Source organism: Bubalus bubalis, chromosome 3 (genome assembly GCF_019923935.1).
Source record: "Bubalus bubalis isolate 160015118507 breed Murrah chromosome 3, NDDB_SH_1, whole genome shotgun sequence".
Lineage (NCBI taxonomy): Eukaryota > Metazoa > Chordata > Mammalia > Artiodactyla > Bovidae > Bubalus > Bubalus bubalis.
In genome coordinates, this window is record NC_059159.1 from 73,516,878 (window position 1) to 73,532,448 (window position 15,571).

Here is a 15,571-nt window from a genome sequence, read left to right on the forward strand (position 1 = left end):
CTAGTCCATAAGAAGGTTCATAAGCAAGAAGGGGTTCTAACGTGAGAGAATCAGAAAATCTGGATCACAGATGTGTGTTGAAATGCAGGTTCAGGATCTAAAACTGAGATGATGTGGTGATTGTCAGGGAATATACAAGGCAAAGTTGGGGAAAGAAGAGAAATCAAAAGTGTTTAGGAAAAACTCATCTAATGTGTCCTGGACTGACCCATCTTGTCACAAAGCAAGCCCAAGAGAGGACACTGTTCTTCCACAAATGTTTCCCAAGGAGTAATAATGGTTAGACCTGAACCAGGGATACAAAGATCAAGGAGAGTCTTTCAGAACTAAAAAATGAGAAAGTAGGCACATGTACTTTCTTTCACTTCCTCCTCTAGGTCAGAATACCAGAGTGGGTAGCTGTTTCATTCTCCAGGGGATCTTCCCAACCCAGGGATCAAACTCAAGTCTCCCACATTGCAGGCAGATTCTTTACCAGCGGAGCCACCAGGGAAGCCCAAGAATACTGGAGTGGGTAGCCTATCCCTTCTACAGTGGATCTTCTAGACCCAGGAATCGAACTGGGGTCTCCTGCATTGCAGGTGGATTCTTTACCAGCTGGGCTACCAGGAAAGCTGGGGGGAGAAGGCTATGGAATTTCCTGAAAGTTTAGGACCTAGTGGCAATTATAACTTTTGAGAGGGAGGGGAGTTGTGAAGGTGTGGCTAACATTGGAAAATCGGTTGCAAGTCTGTTTAAGGAACAGTTAGACCTAGAAACAGTGACCAAACCAAAAGCAACGTTCATCCCTAGCACCCAGATTGTGGTATTGAAATATCCTACTTTAAAAAGAAAAACTTAGGGTCTTTTTTGAAGAAATGGCTGATACCAAGTCGGTGGCAAGAAATGTACAAGATGAATCTAAAACATTTTGTCGTATTAATTGAAAATGAAACTGGGAAAAACCATTAAGGTCATGTAAACAGGAATCAGGAGTCGACTTAAAAAGACTGTTGTTTGTTGTTGTTTAGATGCTAAGTTGTATCTGACTGTTGTGCAACTCCATGGATTGTTGCCCACCAGGCCTCTGTTCATGGGATTTCCCAGGCAAGAAAACTGGAGTGGGTTGCCATTTCCTTTCCCAGGGGATCTTCCCAACCCAGGGATCAAACCCGAGTTTCCTGCACTGACAGGCGGATTCTTTACCACTGAGCCGCCAGAAATATATTTAACAAAAGACATGAAAACCATAAGGCATTGCTGGGAAGACCTAAAATAATGGAGAGGTATACTTTGTTTATGAACATGAAGACTCAATATTACTAAGAAGTCAAATTGCTCTATGGATTCAACACAATAGAAGTAAATTCCAACACTTTTTTTGTTTATACTGCTAAGATAATTCTGAAATTTATGTGAAAAATCAAAGCACCTAGTATAGTCAAAACAATATTGAAAACAAAAAATACAGTTGGAAGGTTTCTACTACTTGATTCAGAGACTCACTATAGTATGCTAATCAAGCCAATATGATTTTGTCATAAGGACAAGCAAACAGATCAAAAGAACATATTAGAAAGTTCAAAAATATAACCATATATATACTGTCAATTGATATTCAACAAAATCACGAAGGGAAAAATCTTTTCAATGAACAGTGTAGGAAGAACTGGAGACGTATATGGTGGGGGTTCGGGTGGGACGGGGGATGAACTTTGACCCCATCTCCTGCAATACCCAAAAGTTGAAATGACTACAAACCCAAATTAAAAGCTAAAATTGCACTGTGGTGACCTAGAGGGCCGCAACTGGAGGGGAATGGGGGTAGGGCAAGCTCAAGAGAGAGGGGATATATGTATACTTACAGCTGATTCATGTTGCTGTGCAGCAGAAACCAACACAACACTGTAAAGCAATTATCCTCCAACTAAAAATAAATTTTAAAAAAACTTTGAGAGAATTTGTAATGATATTTCTATTTTTAATGCACTAAAGCTAAATATTTTTATTTCACAAACTAACATTCCAGGACTAGCTTTCTAAGAACTCTGTACCTGTATATTATAACAAGCTATACACTGTAGGAGTTTTTAACCATCCAAAATTGAGATATCACTAAGTTATGGAATTTTACTACTAGAGAATCTATACTATCATTCGATCTTAGATGACTTGTGTTAGATAACATATCTAAGTGCTTAGTATTGGGAAAATATTAGGAGATAAATTTTAAGTTATAGGTTTAGAGTGGCCTTGATCATTTATTTAGTACCCTGATCTGGAGTAAATTCTAAGATAGCTAGTATAGGCCAGGAGAAATATTCAAAAGAACTGACAATGGGAAAATAAAACTGTAAAAGTGAAGGAAAAAAAAAAAAACCAACAAACCTAAAACTACAAAGCTTCTAGAAGAAAACTTAGGACTTCCCTGGTGGTCCAGTGGTTGAGAATCCACCTGGCAATACAGGAGGCACAGGTTTGCTCCCTGCGCTCGCAAGATCCCACATGCCTCAGGACCACGAAGCCCACGTGTCACAACTACTGAAGCCAGTGCTCTGTAACAAGGGATGCCACTGCAATGGGAAGCCTGTGCACGGCAACTGGAGGAAGCCTGCATGCAGCAACGAAGATCCCGTGCAGTGAAAATTAATACAATTATTTTTTAAAAAAGAAAGGACATAAAAAGCACTAACCATGAAAAATTGCTAACTTTGACTTCATAAAAGGTTCAAAAATCTGTTCATCAAAAGACATCAAGAAAATCAAAAGACAAGTCAAAGACTGGGAGAAAATATTTACATTACATACAACAAATGATATATTTGTGTGCCGAGTATATAAATAACTTGTACAACTCAGTAATAAAAAGACAACCAACCCAACTGAAAAATGGACTAACCATTTCAACAGACACTTTGGAAAAGAAGTAATATGATCACCAGGCATATGAAAGGATGCTCAACATTATTAGTCCTCAGAGAAATAGAAATTAAAAGCACAGTAAAATACCACTTTGCACTAGAAATAAAAGCATACATTGTAAGTAGGAGTGTAAAATTGGAAAAATGGTTTGGCAGTTCCTTATAGAGTTAAATATACACATGCCCCATGACCTAGAAATTCCAGTTTAAATATTTATCCAAGACTAATGAAAACATATAGCCACAAAAAGACTTGTGCAAGAATATTTATAGCAGTTGTATTCACAAAATAGCCCCAAATTAGAAACAGCTCTAATATCCATCAGCAGAAGAAAACAGGAACAAATTGTGACATATTAATTCATTAAAAAATAAAAAAGTACATATTGTATGGCTTCTTTTATATGAACTTCAAGGATGATTAAAACTAATTAGACGATGGAAATCAGAACAATTGTTACCTATGAGTAGTGGAGATTAATTTTGACTACAGTGTTTATTACCTAGATGTACTCATTTGTGTATTGTGTGTGAAATAAGTGAAATTTTTCAGCTGTGTATATAAAACCTATGTATTTCACTGTAGGTGAATTTTTTTTTTTCTTTTTCATTTTGGCTACATTACATTGCATGCAGGATCTGAGTTCCCTGAACAGGGATCGAACCCATGCCCCTGCAACTGAAGCACAGAATCCTAACCACTAGACCACCACGGAAGTCCCATGTATGTGAATTTTGATTCAACACACATTAAAATAAACATATTGTCCAAAGTACTCTTTTTTGAAAAAGGAACTTGCAGAAGATGCAAACAAATAAAAACAAAACTAAAAACATATCTTCAGTCTTGATCTGGCCTGAAATTTATAACTCTATTCTATTGGATTTTTAGGTCTAAACCACAGGGTGAACTCAAGGTGCTGTCCATTCTGCATAGTGGATGCCTCTCCTGGCTTCCTTGCCTCCCAGCTCCCTGCCTGTCCCCCACCTCAGAGGAGCAATATCCCAGCAAGTCCTTTTGGCTTTTTCCTCCTTTGACCAGGTTCCGATAGTCTTCTTGAGGGGCTAACTTCCTTTTGTTTTGGTGATAGGCCTCTAAAGGCCTCACAATTCCTACAGATTGAAGTGTTAGTTGCTCAATCATGTCTGACTCTTTGGGATCCCAGGGACTGTAGCCTGCCAAGCTTCTCTGTCCATGGGATTTCCCAGGCAAGAATACTGGAGTGGGTTGCCATTTCCTTCTCCAGGGGATCTTCCCTACCAGGGATCAAACCCGGGTCTCCTACTTTGCAGGCAGATTCTTTACAACTGAGCCACCTAGAAAGCCCACATATGAATATGTGATTTTTTTCAATTTTTTTTAACCTGGCCCAGGATCACTTGTTCAATGAATAACTGAATGAATTGATCCACTTCTGAAATTTACATGAGCAGTTCTTAGAGTGAAACCCCTATTACCACTCTCAGGGGAAAGCCTCATCAAAGACCACTTAAGTTCAGGCTTACAATCTAAATAAATAAACAAGTGAATAAATAAAAGCTCTTTCCCTCTCTCCCTCCATCCAGCAGTCATTTTAATAAGCTACATACCTAGTTTAGGACTGTTCTCTGGTTCAGGATTTGTGCTGAAAATATTAATAGGTACATGAAGGCCTATAGGTATTGAGGTCTTGGGGGCCTTTTCCTTCTGATATCCATCTAGCTCTTCACCCTTCCAGCAACCATTAAAAAAAACAACGATGCATCATGTTGCTGGAAAAGTGATTTCTGGTTAAGGGCAGCCTGGTGGTAACAAGCTCTGGGCTTGTTTTTATGGCTCTGTTGCATGGGATTTAATATATGGTACGTGTGTACAGCCCGACCAGCTTTTCCATTTAACTAGATCCCCAGAGGAAAGGGCCTGAACCTATGATTTTCTTATGTCTTGAGAACATCTGGTTTATTCTCTTAGTCTATTTAGTATATGCTGTTGCCTTAGTGGCAGGATAATTTCCAACAGCGTGCCGTAAGCAGGATTTGCATTTCATCTAAACTCTCTATGCATTCCACATAGGTATTGAGTAGTTGAAGTGTAAACCACCAAAACCTCTTTCCTGTTTCCCACTGCATTGATTCACCCTAAGAGGCTGAGAATCAAAATGTTTTCTGGCTGAATTCGAAAGCAAAGAACATGGGAGAGCAAAAACAACAGCAGGGTGCCGAAATTGTGGCCAGATGTCAGAACCAGCTCAGAAGTCTTACACAATCACTGAGGATGGAATACTCATCTTTGTTAGGCATTAAGTAGGCGTCTTCCCTGAGGGAAGGTTCGAATTCCCTGTTCCATCTTCCCAGTGTGCTGGACCACAATGGAGGAAGGAACTCATCAATTACAGACCACTCAGATCCCAGCACATGTTTCCAAAGCACTTCTTGTTTTTCAGGCCCCATATTCCCAGAACAAGCAAAATTCCATTTCTTGTTGGGTGGTAGGAAAAGTCAGAGCTGCAAGTGGAAATCTTTAGCCATTGAGGATGAGTAAAGGCTGGTGGAGTTCAGTCTTCCTAACAGGCAGTTGTGTGGAGGGCTTCCCAGCTCCTACTCTGCTCCAAGCTTGCAGCTGCACTCCCGACCCCAGATCCCCAGTGTTAGGAAGCTGCTCCAGACAAAAATATTACCTCCTAGAGTTCACCCATATTCCTGTTCCCATTTTCTGTCTCTCTCTTTTTTTAAAAAAATTATTTATTTATTTTTGGCTGCAAAAATAAGTATTTTATTCTTAGTTGCAACATGTGCTTCTTGCTAGTCGTGACCTGTGGGCTCTGTAGTTGCTATGCGCAGGCTTAGTTGCCCCACAGCTTGTGGGATATTAATTCCTGGATAAGGGATCAAACCCACACCCCCTGCATTGAAAGGCAGATTCTTAACCACTGATCCACCAGGAAAGTCCCTGTTTTCTCTTTTCTATCCTTAAATGTTTCCAGCTCGTGATCACCATCCATCTGAACTGACACACCCTTTTGCTGTCCTTTGAGGGAGCGGGGAGAGACCAGAGCATGAAGCCAAAAGTAATTAAACTGTAATAAGACGTCATGTTTGCCCAGTAGTTAAGCTTTTTCCTACTTCCACAGGTGCATCCATGAGGCAGATGATAAAAAATTAGACCAAAGGTGGTTTCTCCATGACATTCAGTGGGAAGGGTCATAGTCAGAAACATTGTCTAAGAGGTAGCAGGCTTCAGTAGGTGTTCGGACTGTTGTGGAATGAAGAGTATGAGTGAGGTGATGAGGGGATAACCCGTCCTTTGCCTCTTCCAGCTTCTGGTGATTGTCAGCATTCCTTGGTTTGTGGCCACAGGTCACCTCTTTAAGGTCAGTATCCTCAAATCTCTCTCTGCTCCCTCTTCACACTGCCTTCTCCCCTGTGTGTCTGTGTCAGTCTCCTCTGCTTCCGCTTCTAAAGATCCATGTGGCTGCATTTAGATCCCACTGGATACTCCAGGATGATATCCTCATTTCAACATCCTTTAACTTAATCCAATCTGCAAAGACCCTATTTCCAAAAAAGCTAGCATTTACAGATTCCAGAGATTAGAACCCCATGTCTTTGGGGGCCAGTCCCTTGGACAGCCAGATCAAACCAGTCAATCCTAAAGGAAACCAACCCTGAGTATTCACTGGAAGGACTGATGCTGAAGCTGAAATTGCAATACTTTGGCCACCTGATGCAAAGAGCTGACACGTTGCAAAAGACCCTGATGCTGGGAAAGATTGAAGGCAGGAGGAGAAGGGGACGACAGAGGATGAGATGGTTGGATGGCATCACTGACTCAATGGACATGAGTTTGAGGAAACTCTGGGAGATGGTGAAGGACAGGAAATCTGGCATGCTGCAGTCCATGGGGTCGCAAAGATTCAGACATGATTTAGCAACGGAACAACAACAACATTCAGCCTATTACAATGTCTTTTGCCCATTTTTAGTCTGGATTGATTTCTCAACTGCTGAATTTTAGGAGTTCTTTATGTAATAGTCTAGAATTAAATCCTTTGTGGACATGTGGTTCACAAACATTTTCTTCAGTTCTGTAGCTTGTTGCTACATCTTCACAGCATCTTTTGCAGAATTAAAGTTTTGTAATGAGGTTCAATTTATTGATTTTTCTTTTTTAAAAAGTTACTTATTTACTTATTTGACTGTGCTGTTTCTTAGCTGCAGCACATGGGATCTTTAGTTACAGCGTACAAGCTCTTTGTTGTGGCACAAGAGAATCTAATTCTCTGACCAGGGACCGAACCCTGGCCCCCTGCATTGGGAGCACAGAGTCTTAGTTACTGCAGCACCAGAAAAGTCCCAAGTTTTCTTTTTACAGAGCATGCCTTTAATGTCAAGTCTATAAACTCTTTTCCTAGCCCTTTGTTCTGAAATTTTTCTTTGTTCTGAAATTTTTCTTTAAGTATCACCAGTGTATTTCTAAATTTTTTATAGTTTTGCTTTATACTTTTTTTCCCTAAAAGTTTTATTTTTGTTGTTGTTTAGTCTCTGTGTCTGACTCTTTGCAACCCCAAGCAAGGACTGTAGCCCTCCAGGTTCCTCTGTCCATGGGATTTCTCAGGCAAGAATACTGGAGTGGGTTGCCATTTCCTCCTCCAGGGGATCTTCCCAATCCAGGAATCAAACCCTCATCTCCCACATTGCAGGGGGATTCTTTACTACTAAGCCACCAGAGAATTATATGCTTTACATTTTATTTTTTTTTCTGTAAGTTTTATGTTTAGTATTTTACATTTAAGTCCATATTTTCCTGGCTGTTTGCCAGGATGGGTTTTATTACACAGTTGTGAAGATTTCTTGGATACTGTGGTGGACTGTGTTACTGTTCGTGTTCTTCATCTTCCCTTTATGAGCTTTCTATATCTGTTCCCGTTGCCAGGCAGGAAACTAGGAATGTCATGTTCAAGAATATGCACTGTAACTCTGATCCAGGGGTCAAGAGACCACCACTGTCACTGCAGACATCTTTCAACGGCCACTGAGTGAGTGACCAGGTACCAGAACACAGCTGCTGAAACCTCAGACTCCACAACTCTGCTTGCCATGTGATGTAGGTGAAAGGATGTGAAAGGGATTCCATCTCACTTCTGCGTTCCAAATCGCACCCAGTACATCTCATTGACAATTTCCAATTTACCAGCAGAGCCCCTCACTGTGTCCAACAGGCTCCTACACATGGGAGTTTTAGGGGGATGCAAACATTCAGTCCCTAACAGCCAGCAAACACTGATTCAGGGGCCATGGCTAAGACATTTAAGTTGCCAGCTCAGACCGGATTCCCAAATTGGCATTCTGTGTCACTGAAGGAAAGATAAATTCTCTGTGCAACAGTGTTTATCCATCTTGTCATTCTCTCGGATATTCACTGAACATTTCTGAGCACTCATCTACGCAGGCAGGAGAGGGCTATGGAGCTGACATTCTAGTGGAGGAAGACAGAAGTAGAGAGAAAATTCCATTGTACTGGGGTACGTATTGGGACAGGGAGAATTGGAAGGCATTCTGGGATCATAGAGGAGAAATCACATAGACTGGGGCCATTAGAGAGTGTGTCCTGGGGCAGGCAGCACTTAAGCTGAGAGCTGACGGATGAGTAGATGCTGAGCCAGTCGGAAAGGGCGGGAGGGCTTTCCTGGCAGAGGTGGATTCATGCGCACGTGGTGGAGACATGAGAAAACACGTGTGTTCCAGGAACTACCTTAACTCAGTATAAGGGGAGACCAGATTCAGAGCTAGAGGAACCCAAGCTAGAGACACTGTCAGATGCTAAGGGGAGGTGTTTTTCACCCTGAACTTAGTGAGGAACCCTGAAGGATTGCAAACAGGGGAGTGCCATGACCAGATTTACATTTCAGGAAGGTTAATGAGGCAGCAAAGTGGAAATCAGGGATTCCTAGGTGGCACAGTGGTAAAGCAACAGACGCTGGAGATGCAGGTTTGATCCCTGGGTCAGGGAAGATCTCCTGGAGGACAAAATGGCAACCCACTCCTGTATTCTTGCCTGGAGAATCCCATGGGCAGAGGAACTTGGTGGGCTACAGTCCACGGGGTCGAAAAGAGTTGGTTACGACTAAATTGACTTAGCATGCATGCAGTGTGAAAATCAACTGGAAGAAAGGAGTGACAGGAAGAAGGGGGGCAAATTAGGAGTCATCAATAGAGACAAGTGAGAGTTTATAGTCCAAGGTGGAAAGGGGAGGAGGACAGAGATTTAAGAGATCCACAAGGAAGAGTTGTCAGAACTTGGATGGATAAAGGAGAAGAGAAGCTCCTGGCTCAGGCCTTGGGGACAGATGGAGGAGCCACTCACTAAAACTGGGACGCAGAAGAGCAGCACCAAGATGGGGCGTGGGGTGGGGGGCCTCAAGTGGCCTTAGCTGTGGACCCAGTGGCTTTAGGATGCCAGTACAGCACCCTAGGGACATGTTGACTGGTTGGATACACAGATAGAAGAAGAACAAATTTTGAAATTTTCTTTTCTTTTCTTCCTCTCCCCTAAACGTTCTCATCATTCTTCTAGCCAATCAGCAGTATCCATATGGCCTCAAAGAAAATTGAAATGCAATAGCAGTAGAAAAGAGGGGAAAAAAAATTAATATCCCTCCCCCCACTTTAAACTAGGCTCAAAAGGGGAGGCAATGAAAGGAGCAGAAGTTGAAGTTTATGCCATAAAAAGATGAGGATGCAAATGTTCCTTTGGGCATAACCAACCAAGGATCAAATACAGAGTTTGGGTCTCTTTTGCCTAAGCCAGGGAATCCAGGCCACTTACACTCTGGGAGAAATTACCGATTCAGGTTGGAAACTGTTTCCTATGACGACTGACTGGGGTGCAAGATTTTGAGATTAATGATTACATTTTACAGGCAATAACATTAAGCTTGTGAAGTTCAGATGTTTCTTCTGATAATCTCTGGAGGTACTTTTATAGTTACAAGATGGGGAACAGGATGGTTATAAGTCTTTACCCAGGGACCTTCATTCCTGTGACTATTTTCTGCTTCATCTTACACCTGTGTCAATATCCTCATCTCCCTAGGGTTTCTTTGAACAGGCAGTGCTTAATTAAGGCGCAGTCAGGCTCTGGCTTCATTAGCCATAAGAATAGAAAACAGAGAGCTTGTAAAATTGTAGAACTTAATAAAAAGCATAGCAAATTATAGGCATTTTTAAAAAGATGATGAGGTGTGTATTATGCCTCCGCAAAAAATATCAGAATGAGAATAGAGGGAAGGTACTTCCCAGGTGGCTTAAATGATAAGGAATCCACTTGCAAATGCAGGAGATGCAGTTCGATCCCTGGGTTGGGAAGATCCCCTGAAGGAGGAAATGGCAACGCACTGCAGTGTTCTTGTCTGGAACATCCCAGAGGAGCCTGGTGGGGTACAGTCCATGGGGTTGTAAAGAATGGGACGTGGCTGAGCAACTGAAAACACACATAGAAAATGATCATCTCTGCTTAGGAGAGGGTGGCCAAAAATGGGAGGGCCCTGAAGGTGGAGACGTGTGTGTGTGTGTGTGTGTGTGTGTGTGTGTGTAAGACGGAAGAGGTTTTGAACACTTTTGTTAAAGAGGAACTCTAAATTAAGCATGAGTTCAAATCCTGACTCTACCATCTACTGGCTCTGTGACTTTAAGCAAATTACTTAAGCTCTCTGTGCCATTTGGGTTTCCTCATTTGCAAAAAATGGGCTTTACAACTATAGTTACCTACATTATAGTCTCCTTTGTATTGTGCTGTGTGTGTGTTTCTTTCTTTGGACACTCTCCTACCCTTCCCTCATCCCCCTCTGCGTAGGAGGGGGCTCTGTGACTTAATCATCTTTGTGTCTCTTTCAGTGATTGCTATAGTATATCTTCTGCAGTGGGCATTCGATACACATCTGGCACATAGTAGGTGCTCTCTGGGCTTTCCTGGTGGCTCAGACAGTAAAGAATCTGCCTGCAATGCAGGAGACTTGTGTTCGATTCCTGGGAGGGGAAGATCTCCGGAGAAGGGGAAGATGCTATCTAAATATTTGTTGAATAAATGAACACATTCCTTTGTGGCTCAGCTGGAAAAGAATGTGCCTGCAATGCGGGAGACCGGGGTTCGATCCCTGGGTTGGGAAGATAACCCTGGAGACGGGAATACCCACTCCAGTATTCTGGCCTGGAGAATTCCATGGACCGTATACTCAGTCCATGGGGTCGCCAAGAGTCGGACACGACTGAGCGACTTGCATTTTCACTTGAAATGAACGTAGTGATTACAAGAGGTAGCAAAATTTCTGAGTATCTATGTTTCTTCTCAGTCAAAAACGATTGCTACTCAAGACATGTGCATTTTTAGTTAGTGTTTCAAGGCCAAATTTGTAGTAAAAAAGACAAAAGAACCGTCACATATTCTGGGCACAGGGTTCGTAACTGGGAAAGGATTTCAGCCTAAATACAGGCATATATTTTCTTTTTAATTGGAGTTGTCCCTCTGAAGGGCTGACAGTGGCTGTAAAAGTCAGTTCGTCTCTACCTTTTATTTGGCTTCAGAGCATCCCTATTGGGTAGTAAGGGAGAATGAAATGGCAACCCACTCCAGTATCCTTGCCTGGAGAATCCCAGGGACAGAGGAGCCTGGCGGGCTGCTGTCTATGGGGGTAGCACAGAGTTGGACACAACTGAAGCGATTTAGCAGCAGCAGCAGCAGTGGGTAGTAAGGTGGGATCGATAAACAGAGGGGAAAGACCGAAAAGAACAGGACCGGCGAATCCGGTTTGGTGTGTCCTTTGCGCCGCCCCGTAGTTCGCGATCGACGTAGGGGCGGTGCGTGCGCTATTTTGAAAGCCCGGCGGGTTCCCGTCGGAACAACGGTTGCCGAGTCCGTGTGTTGGCAGGTCGGACCCCACCCCCTCACCCCAGCGGGCGCGCAGTGTTGGGGGCTGCTCGGGACCAGTTTTCAAGACAGCCTTTCCCTGGACATCTCGTCGTCCCATCTCGTGGCTCTGGTAAGGAGAGAGATTTTAGGGATCCTGCCGCGAGTGGGCCTGGCCGGGTGTCCCGCGCCCCTCGAGCCGCGGCCTCTTTGCTTTTTTGACAACTTGGGGCCTGGAAGGAAGGTGGAAGACGTTAGGAATATGCATTAAACTGGGAATTATCTTAGGAAGCATCTTGGCGACCCGCGTGCGCATCAGACTTACGGGGTACGGTGGGGATTCGAAGAAAGAAATCGCTCTTTTCTCAAATCAGAGCTTGACACTGTACTTTTTATGGAAGCCCGCCATGCTTCTCTGTCCATGGCATTCTTCAGGCAAGAATACTGGAGTGGGTTGCCGTTTTCTCCTCCAGGGGATCTTCCCGACCCAGGAATCGAACCTCATGCATTGGCAGGCAGATTCTTTACCACTAATGCCACATGGGACGCCCAGGTGCTGTTTATTAAGGGGTATTAAGTGGCTCTATGCAGCATTTAAGCAAATGTTCTCTCTTCCTCCCAGTTTTTTATGGACAATCCAAACGAGCATACAGACAGGTAGTAACAGTTTGCTTTACAGTAAATCTAATACAAAACCAAACCTTTTTTCAAAATAATAGTTAATTTTTTAATAAAAAGGATTTTAAAAGAAATGTTACAGAAGAGAAAAAAAACCCTGTATTAACTTGCTTGTGTATACAGTATGTACATTGTATTTTCATAGATAATTTTAAACTAATAGTTTATTGAGATGTAATTAACATATCATGAAATTCACTCTTTTGAAAGTGTACAGTTAAGTGGTTTTTGGAATAGAGTTGTGCCAGGGTCCAGCCCCGGTGGATCCAGGGAATTCCAAGCGGGGACGGCGTCGGTGAGGATCAGGAAACAACTGCTTAATTAAACGTTAATTAAGGATATAAAGAGTAATAGAATAAGGACAGCTCAGTGAGGAAATTCAGTGGAGAAAAGAGGCTGAATAATTCAGCCAGAAGGTGAGAGAAAGAACGACATGGGGAGACCAAGTTTCGGTGAACAAGGCCCGCACTTTATTTTCCAAAGTAGTTTTTATACCTTAAGTTATGCATAGAGGATAATGGGGGAAGGGGTAGAGTCATGCAGTAAGCCAGGCTTTCTTCCTGCAGACTTATCATATGCAAAAGTTTAGGTGATTTGCATCATCTTCTGGCCCAGAGGCCTGTTAACATTTTAAGACCCTTTCTTCAGAAAACTTATTTTTCTCTAAAGGTGACTAGTTAGGCGCCACCCTCCAAAAGCATTAAAGTTGCATTCCTATAGGGCAAAGGTGTGGTGGGCTGTAACAAGAAAAAGAATTAACTCAAGGGTGCAAGGTTACAAACATTAAAGCTACTACTTACACCAATCATATTAATCAATACACTGCCAGGGACACAGCAGGTAAGGGATATGGAGACTTAGCAGCAAACACTGGCCCAACAAGTGAAAAACCCTTCACCAATACAATTTCTAATCAATCTTTTAACTGCTCAAAGGAATCTGTATTTAGACAGTTTAGAACATCTCATGCCTCTCACAGTTGGGAGGCTCTGAGCAATCACATGTGGCCTGAAAAACCTATTCAGGCAGGCTAGAGGATTTCCAAAGGAGTTTGTGGGTTGAAACACTGTCACACCCAGGAACTTTATTAACTGGAGCTGTAAGTTAACTCTCTTTTTAGAGAGAGGTAGTGGGGGACAGCCCCCCCCTCCTCCGTAAAGTCAGAGGTGTAGGTGAGAGCACAAAGCAGAAAGTAGGCAGACTCTGGTTTTGGGGGTAGATGCTCGAGAATTTCCAGGGGGACTCCTGTGGCTCGATCCCGCCTTTGTGTATGCCGAGCCTCCTTCCTCATGACCTTTGCCACGGGCGGAGTTCCTCACGCTGGCTCCTGGCAGTGATAGAGTTCCAGTTGAGCTATTCCAGATCCTGAAAGATGATGCTGTGGAAAGTGCTGCACTCAATATGCAATATGCAATATGCACTCAATATGCAATATGCCGGCTCCCAGCAGAGTTGAATATATTAAACCACTACCTAATTTTAGAACATTTTCATCACCCCAGAAAAGATGGCATACACCCACTAGCAGTCACTCCACATTCTCTTTTCCCTTCAGCCCACAGCAACTACCCATTTATTTTGTCCATGGATTTGCCTCTTCTGGATATTGTGTGGAAAAACAATCATATATGTGGCCCCTTGTGTCTGCTTTCTTTCACCTGGCATAAGGTTTTCAAGATTCTTTGATGTTGTAGTATACATGAGTACTTCATTCCTTTTAATGTCTAAATAATATTCCCTATGTAAAATATATACTCTGTTGAATAATATTTTATTGTGCGCAGTATTGGAGAAGGCAATGGCACCCCACTCCAGTACTCTTGCCTGGAAAATCCCATGGATGGAGGAGCCTGGTAGGCTGCAGTTCATGGGGTTGCTAAGAGTCTGACAGGACTGAGCGACTTCACTTTCACTTTTAACTTTCATGCATTGGAGAAGGAAATGGCAACCCACTCCAGTGTTCTTGCCTGGAGAATCCCCGGACGGGGGAGCCTGGTGGGGTGCCGTCTATGGGGTCGCACAGAGTCGGGCACGACTGAAGCGATTTAGCAGCAGCAGCAGCAGCAGCAGTGCGTAATATATGCCATATTTTCTTTATCCATTCATCATCTGATAGCTTTTTCTGTTTCCTTTTTTTGGCTATTAGGAATAATACTGCTTACAAAGCCAAGCTCTTAAAAGCATATAAAAGATCTGTTAATAACTACTCCTGGGAAGTGTGGGAGCGTACTAGGTGATTTTTTTTTTTAACCAAGTGCATATATTATTTGAAAAATAAAAATCCACAATCATTAATAGCATGACCTTGGGTATGTAATTTTACTTATCTTTAATTTTAGTTTATCTTTCTCCGTCTCTGGGTTTCAGTTTTCTCATTGTAAATATAACTGGACTAAATATTTGTCATGGTCTTTTTCAGTTCTCAAATTTTTTGTAAATAAGTGATAGTATTATAGGAATTTTTTCTTCATGAATGAAAGATGTATTCTTTATAACTGCAGTGTACCTTTCTATTCATTTTTATCATAGGACCTTAAGCAATTATTACAATGGAAGAAACCAATAATTTCAAGACACCAAGCAGATTATCTGAAAAAAGGAAATCTGGTAATCTATAAAACCTTTCTTCATTGTTACTGATATCAGAAATATCTTCATAGTATTATAGTTAAATCCTTTCATTGTTATCTGTCACACAAGAACAATTTTAGTATAAGTCATCTTTATAATGTTGATATCAAGAAATAAGACTTCTTTTATAGGTCAGAGTTTGGTCATCTGTGATCTAATTTTATTGACATTCTAGCAGATTTGTAGGTTCTCCTAGGTGAAGAAGCAACTTAACTTGAACCTCAAAGGAACTACTTTATCTTTCCCCCTCTATGTATGGGAAGGGTATTTTCAAAGGCAATTCAGTAGACAGGGTAATCTGTCACTTCAATTTGACAAGCCCTTTGGGCTTCATTTTGTTGTGCTGCAGCCTGGAAAGTGTTTCTAAGCAGTAAGTTAGGGCAGTGATAGGACTCATCTCATTAGTTTCTCTCCTCTCAGAGTTCATAGTCCTGCCCTGCCTATTGTCAAGTATGTGAAAACCATTATATTTTGTCAGATT

The 15,571-nt window shown here is 42.2% G+C and overlaps 1 protein-coding gene across 3 annotated transcripts in view; it reads left to right on the top strand.

Moving 5' to 3' along the window:
* The first annotated feature begins 11,703 nt into the window (after nucleotides 1-11,703).
* PBK (PDZ binding kinase) overlaps nucleotides 11,704-15,571 on the top strand; it is a 32,632-nt gene continuing 28,764 nt past the window's right edge. The window contains exons 1-2 of one of the 3 annotated variants that reach the window (XM_044939731.2): nucleotides 11,704-11,914; nucleotides 14,989-15,066. In XM_044939731.2, the coding sequence (XP_044795666.1) occupies nucleotides 15,009-15,066 (58 nt within the window). In that variant the 5' untranslated portion in view covers nucleotides 11,704-11,914; nucleotides 14,989-15,008. The remainder of the gene's footprint in view (nucleotides 11,915-14,988; nucleotides 15,067-15,571) is intronic. The other 2 variants (XM_006058905.4, XM_006058904.4) reach the window with 2 other exon arrangements.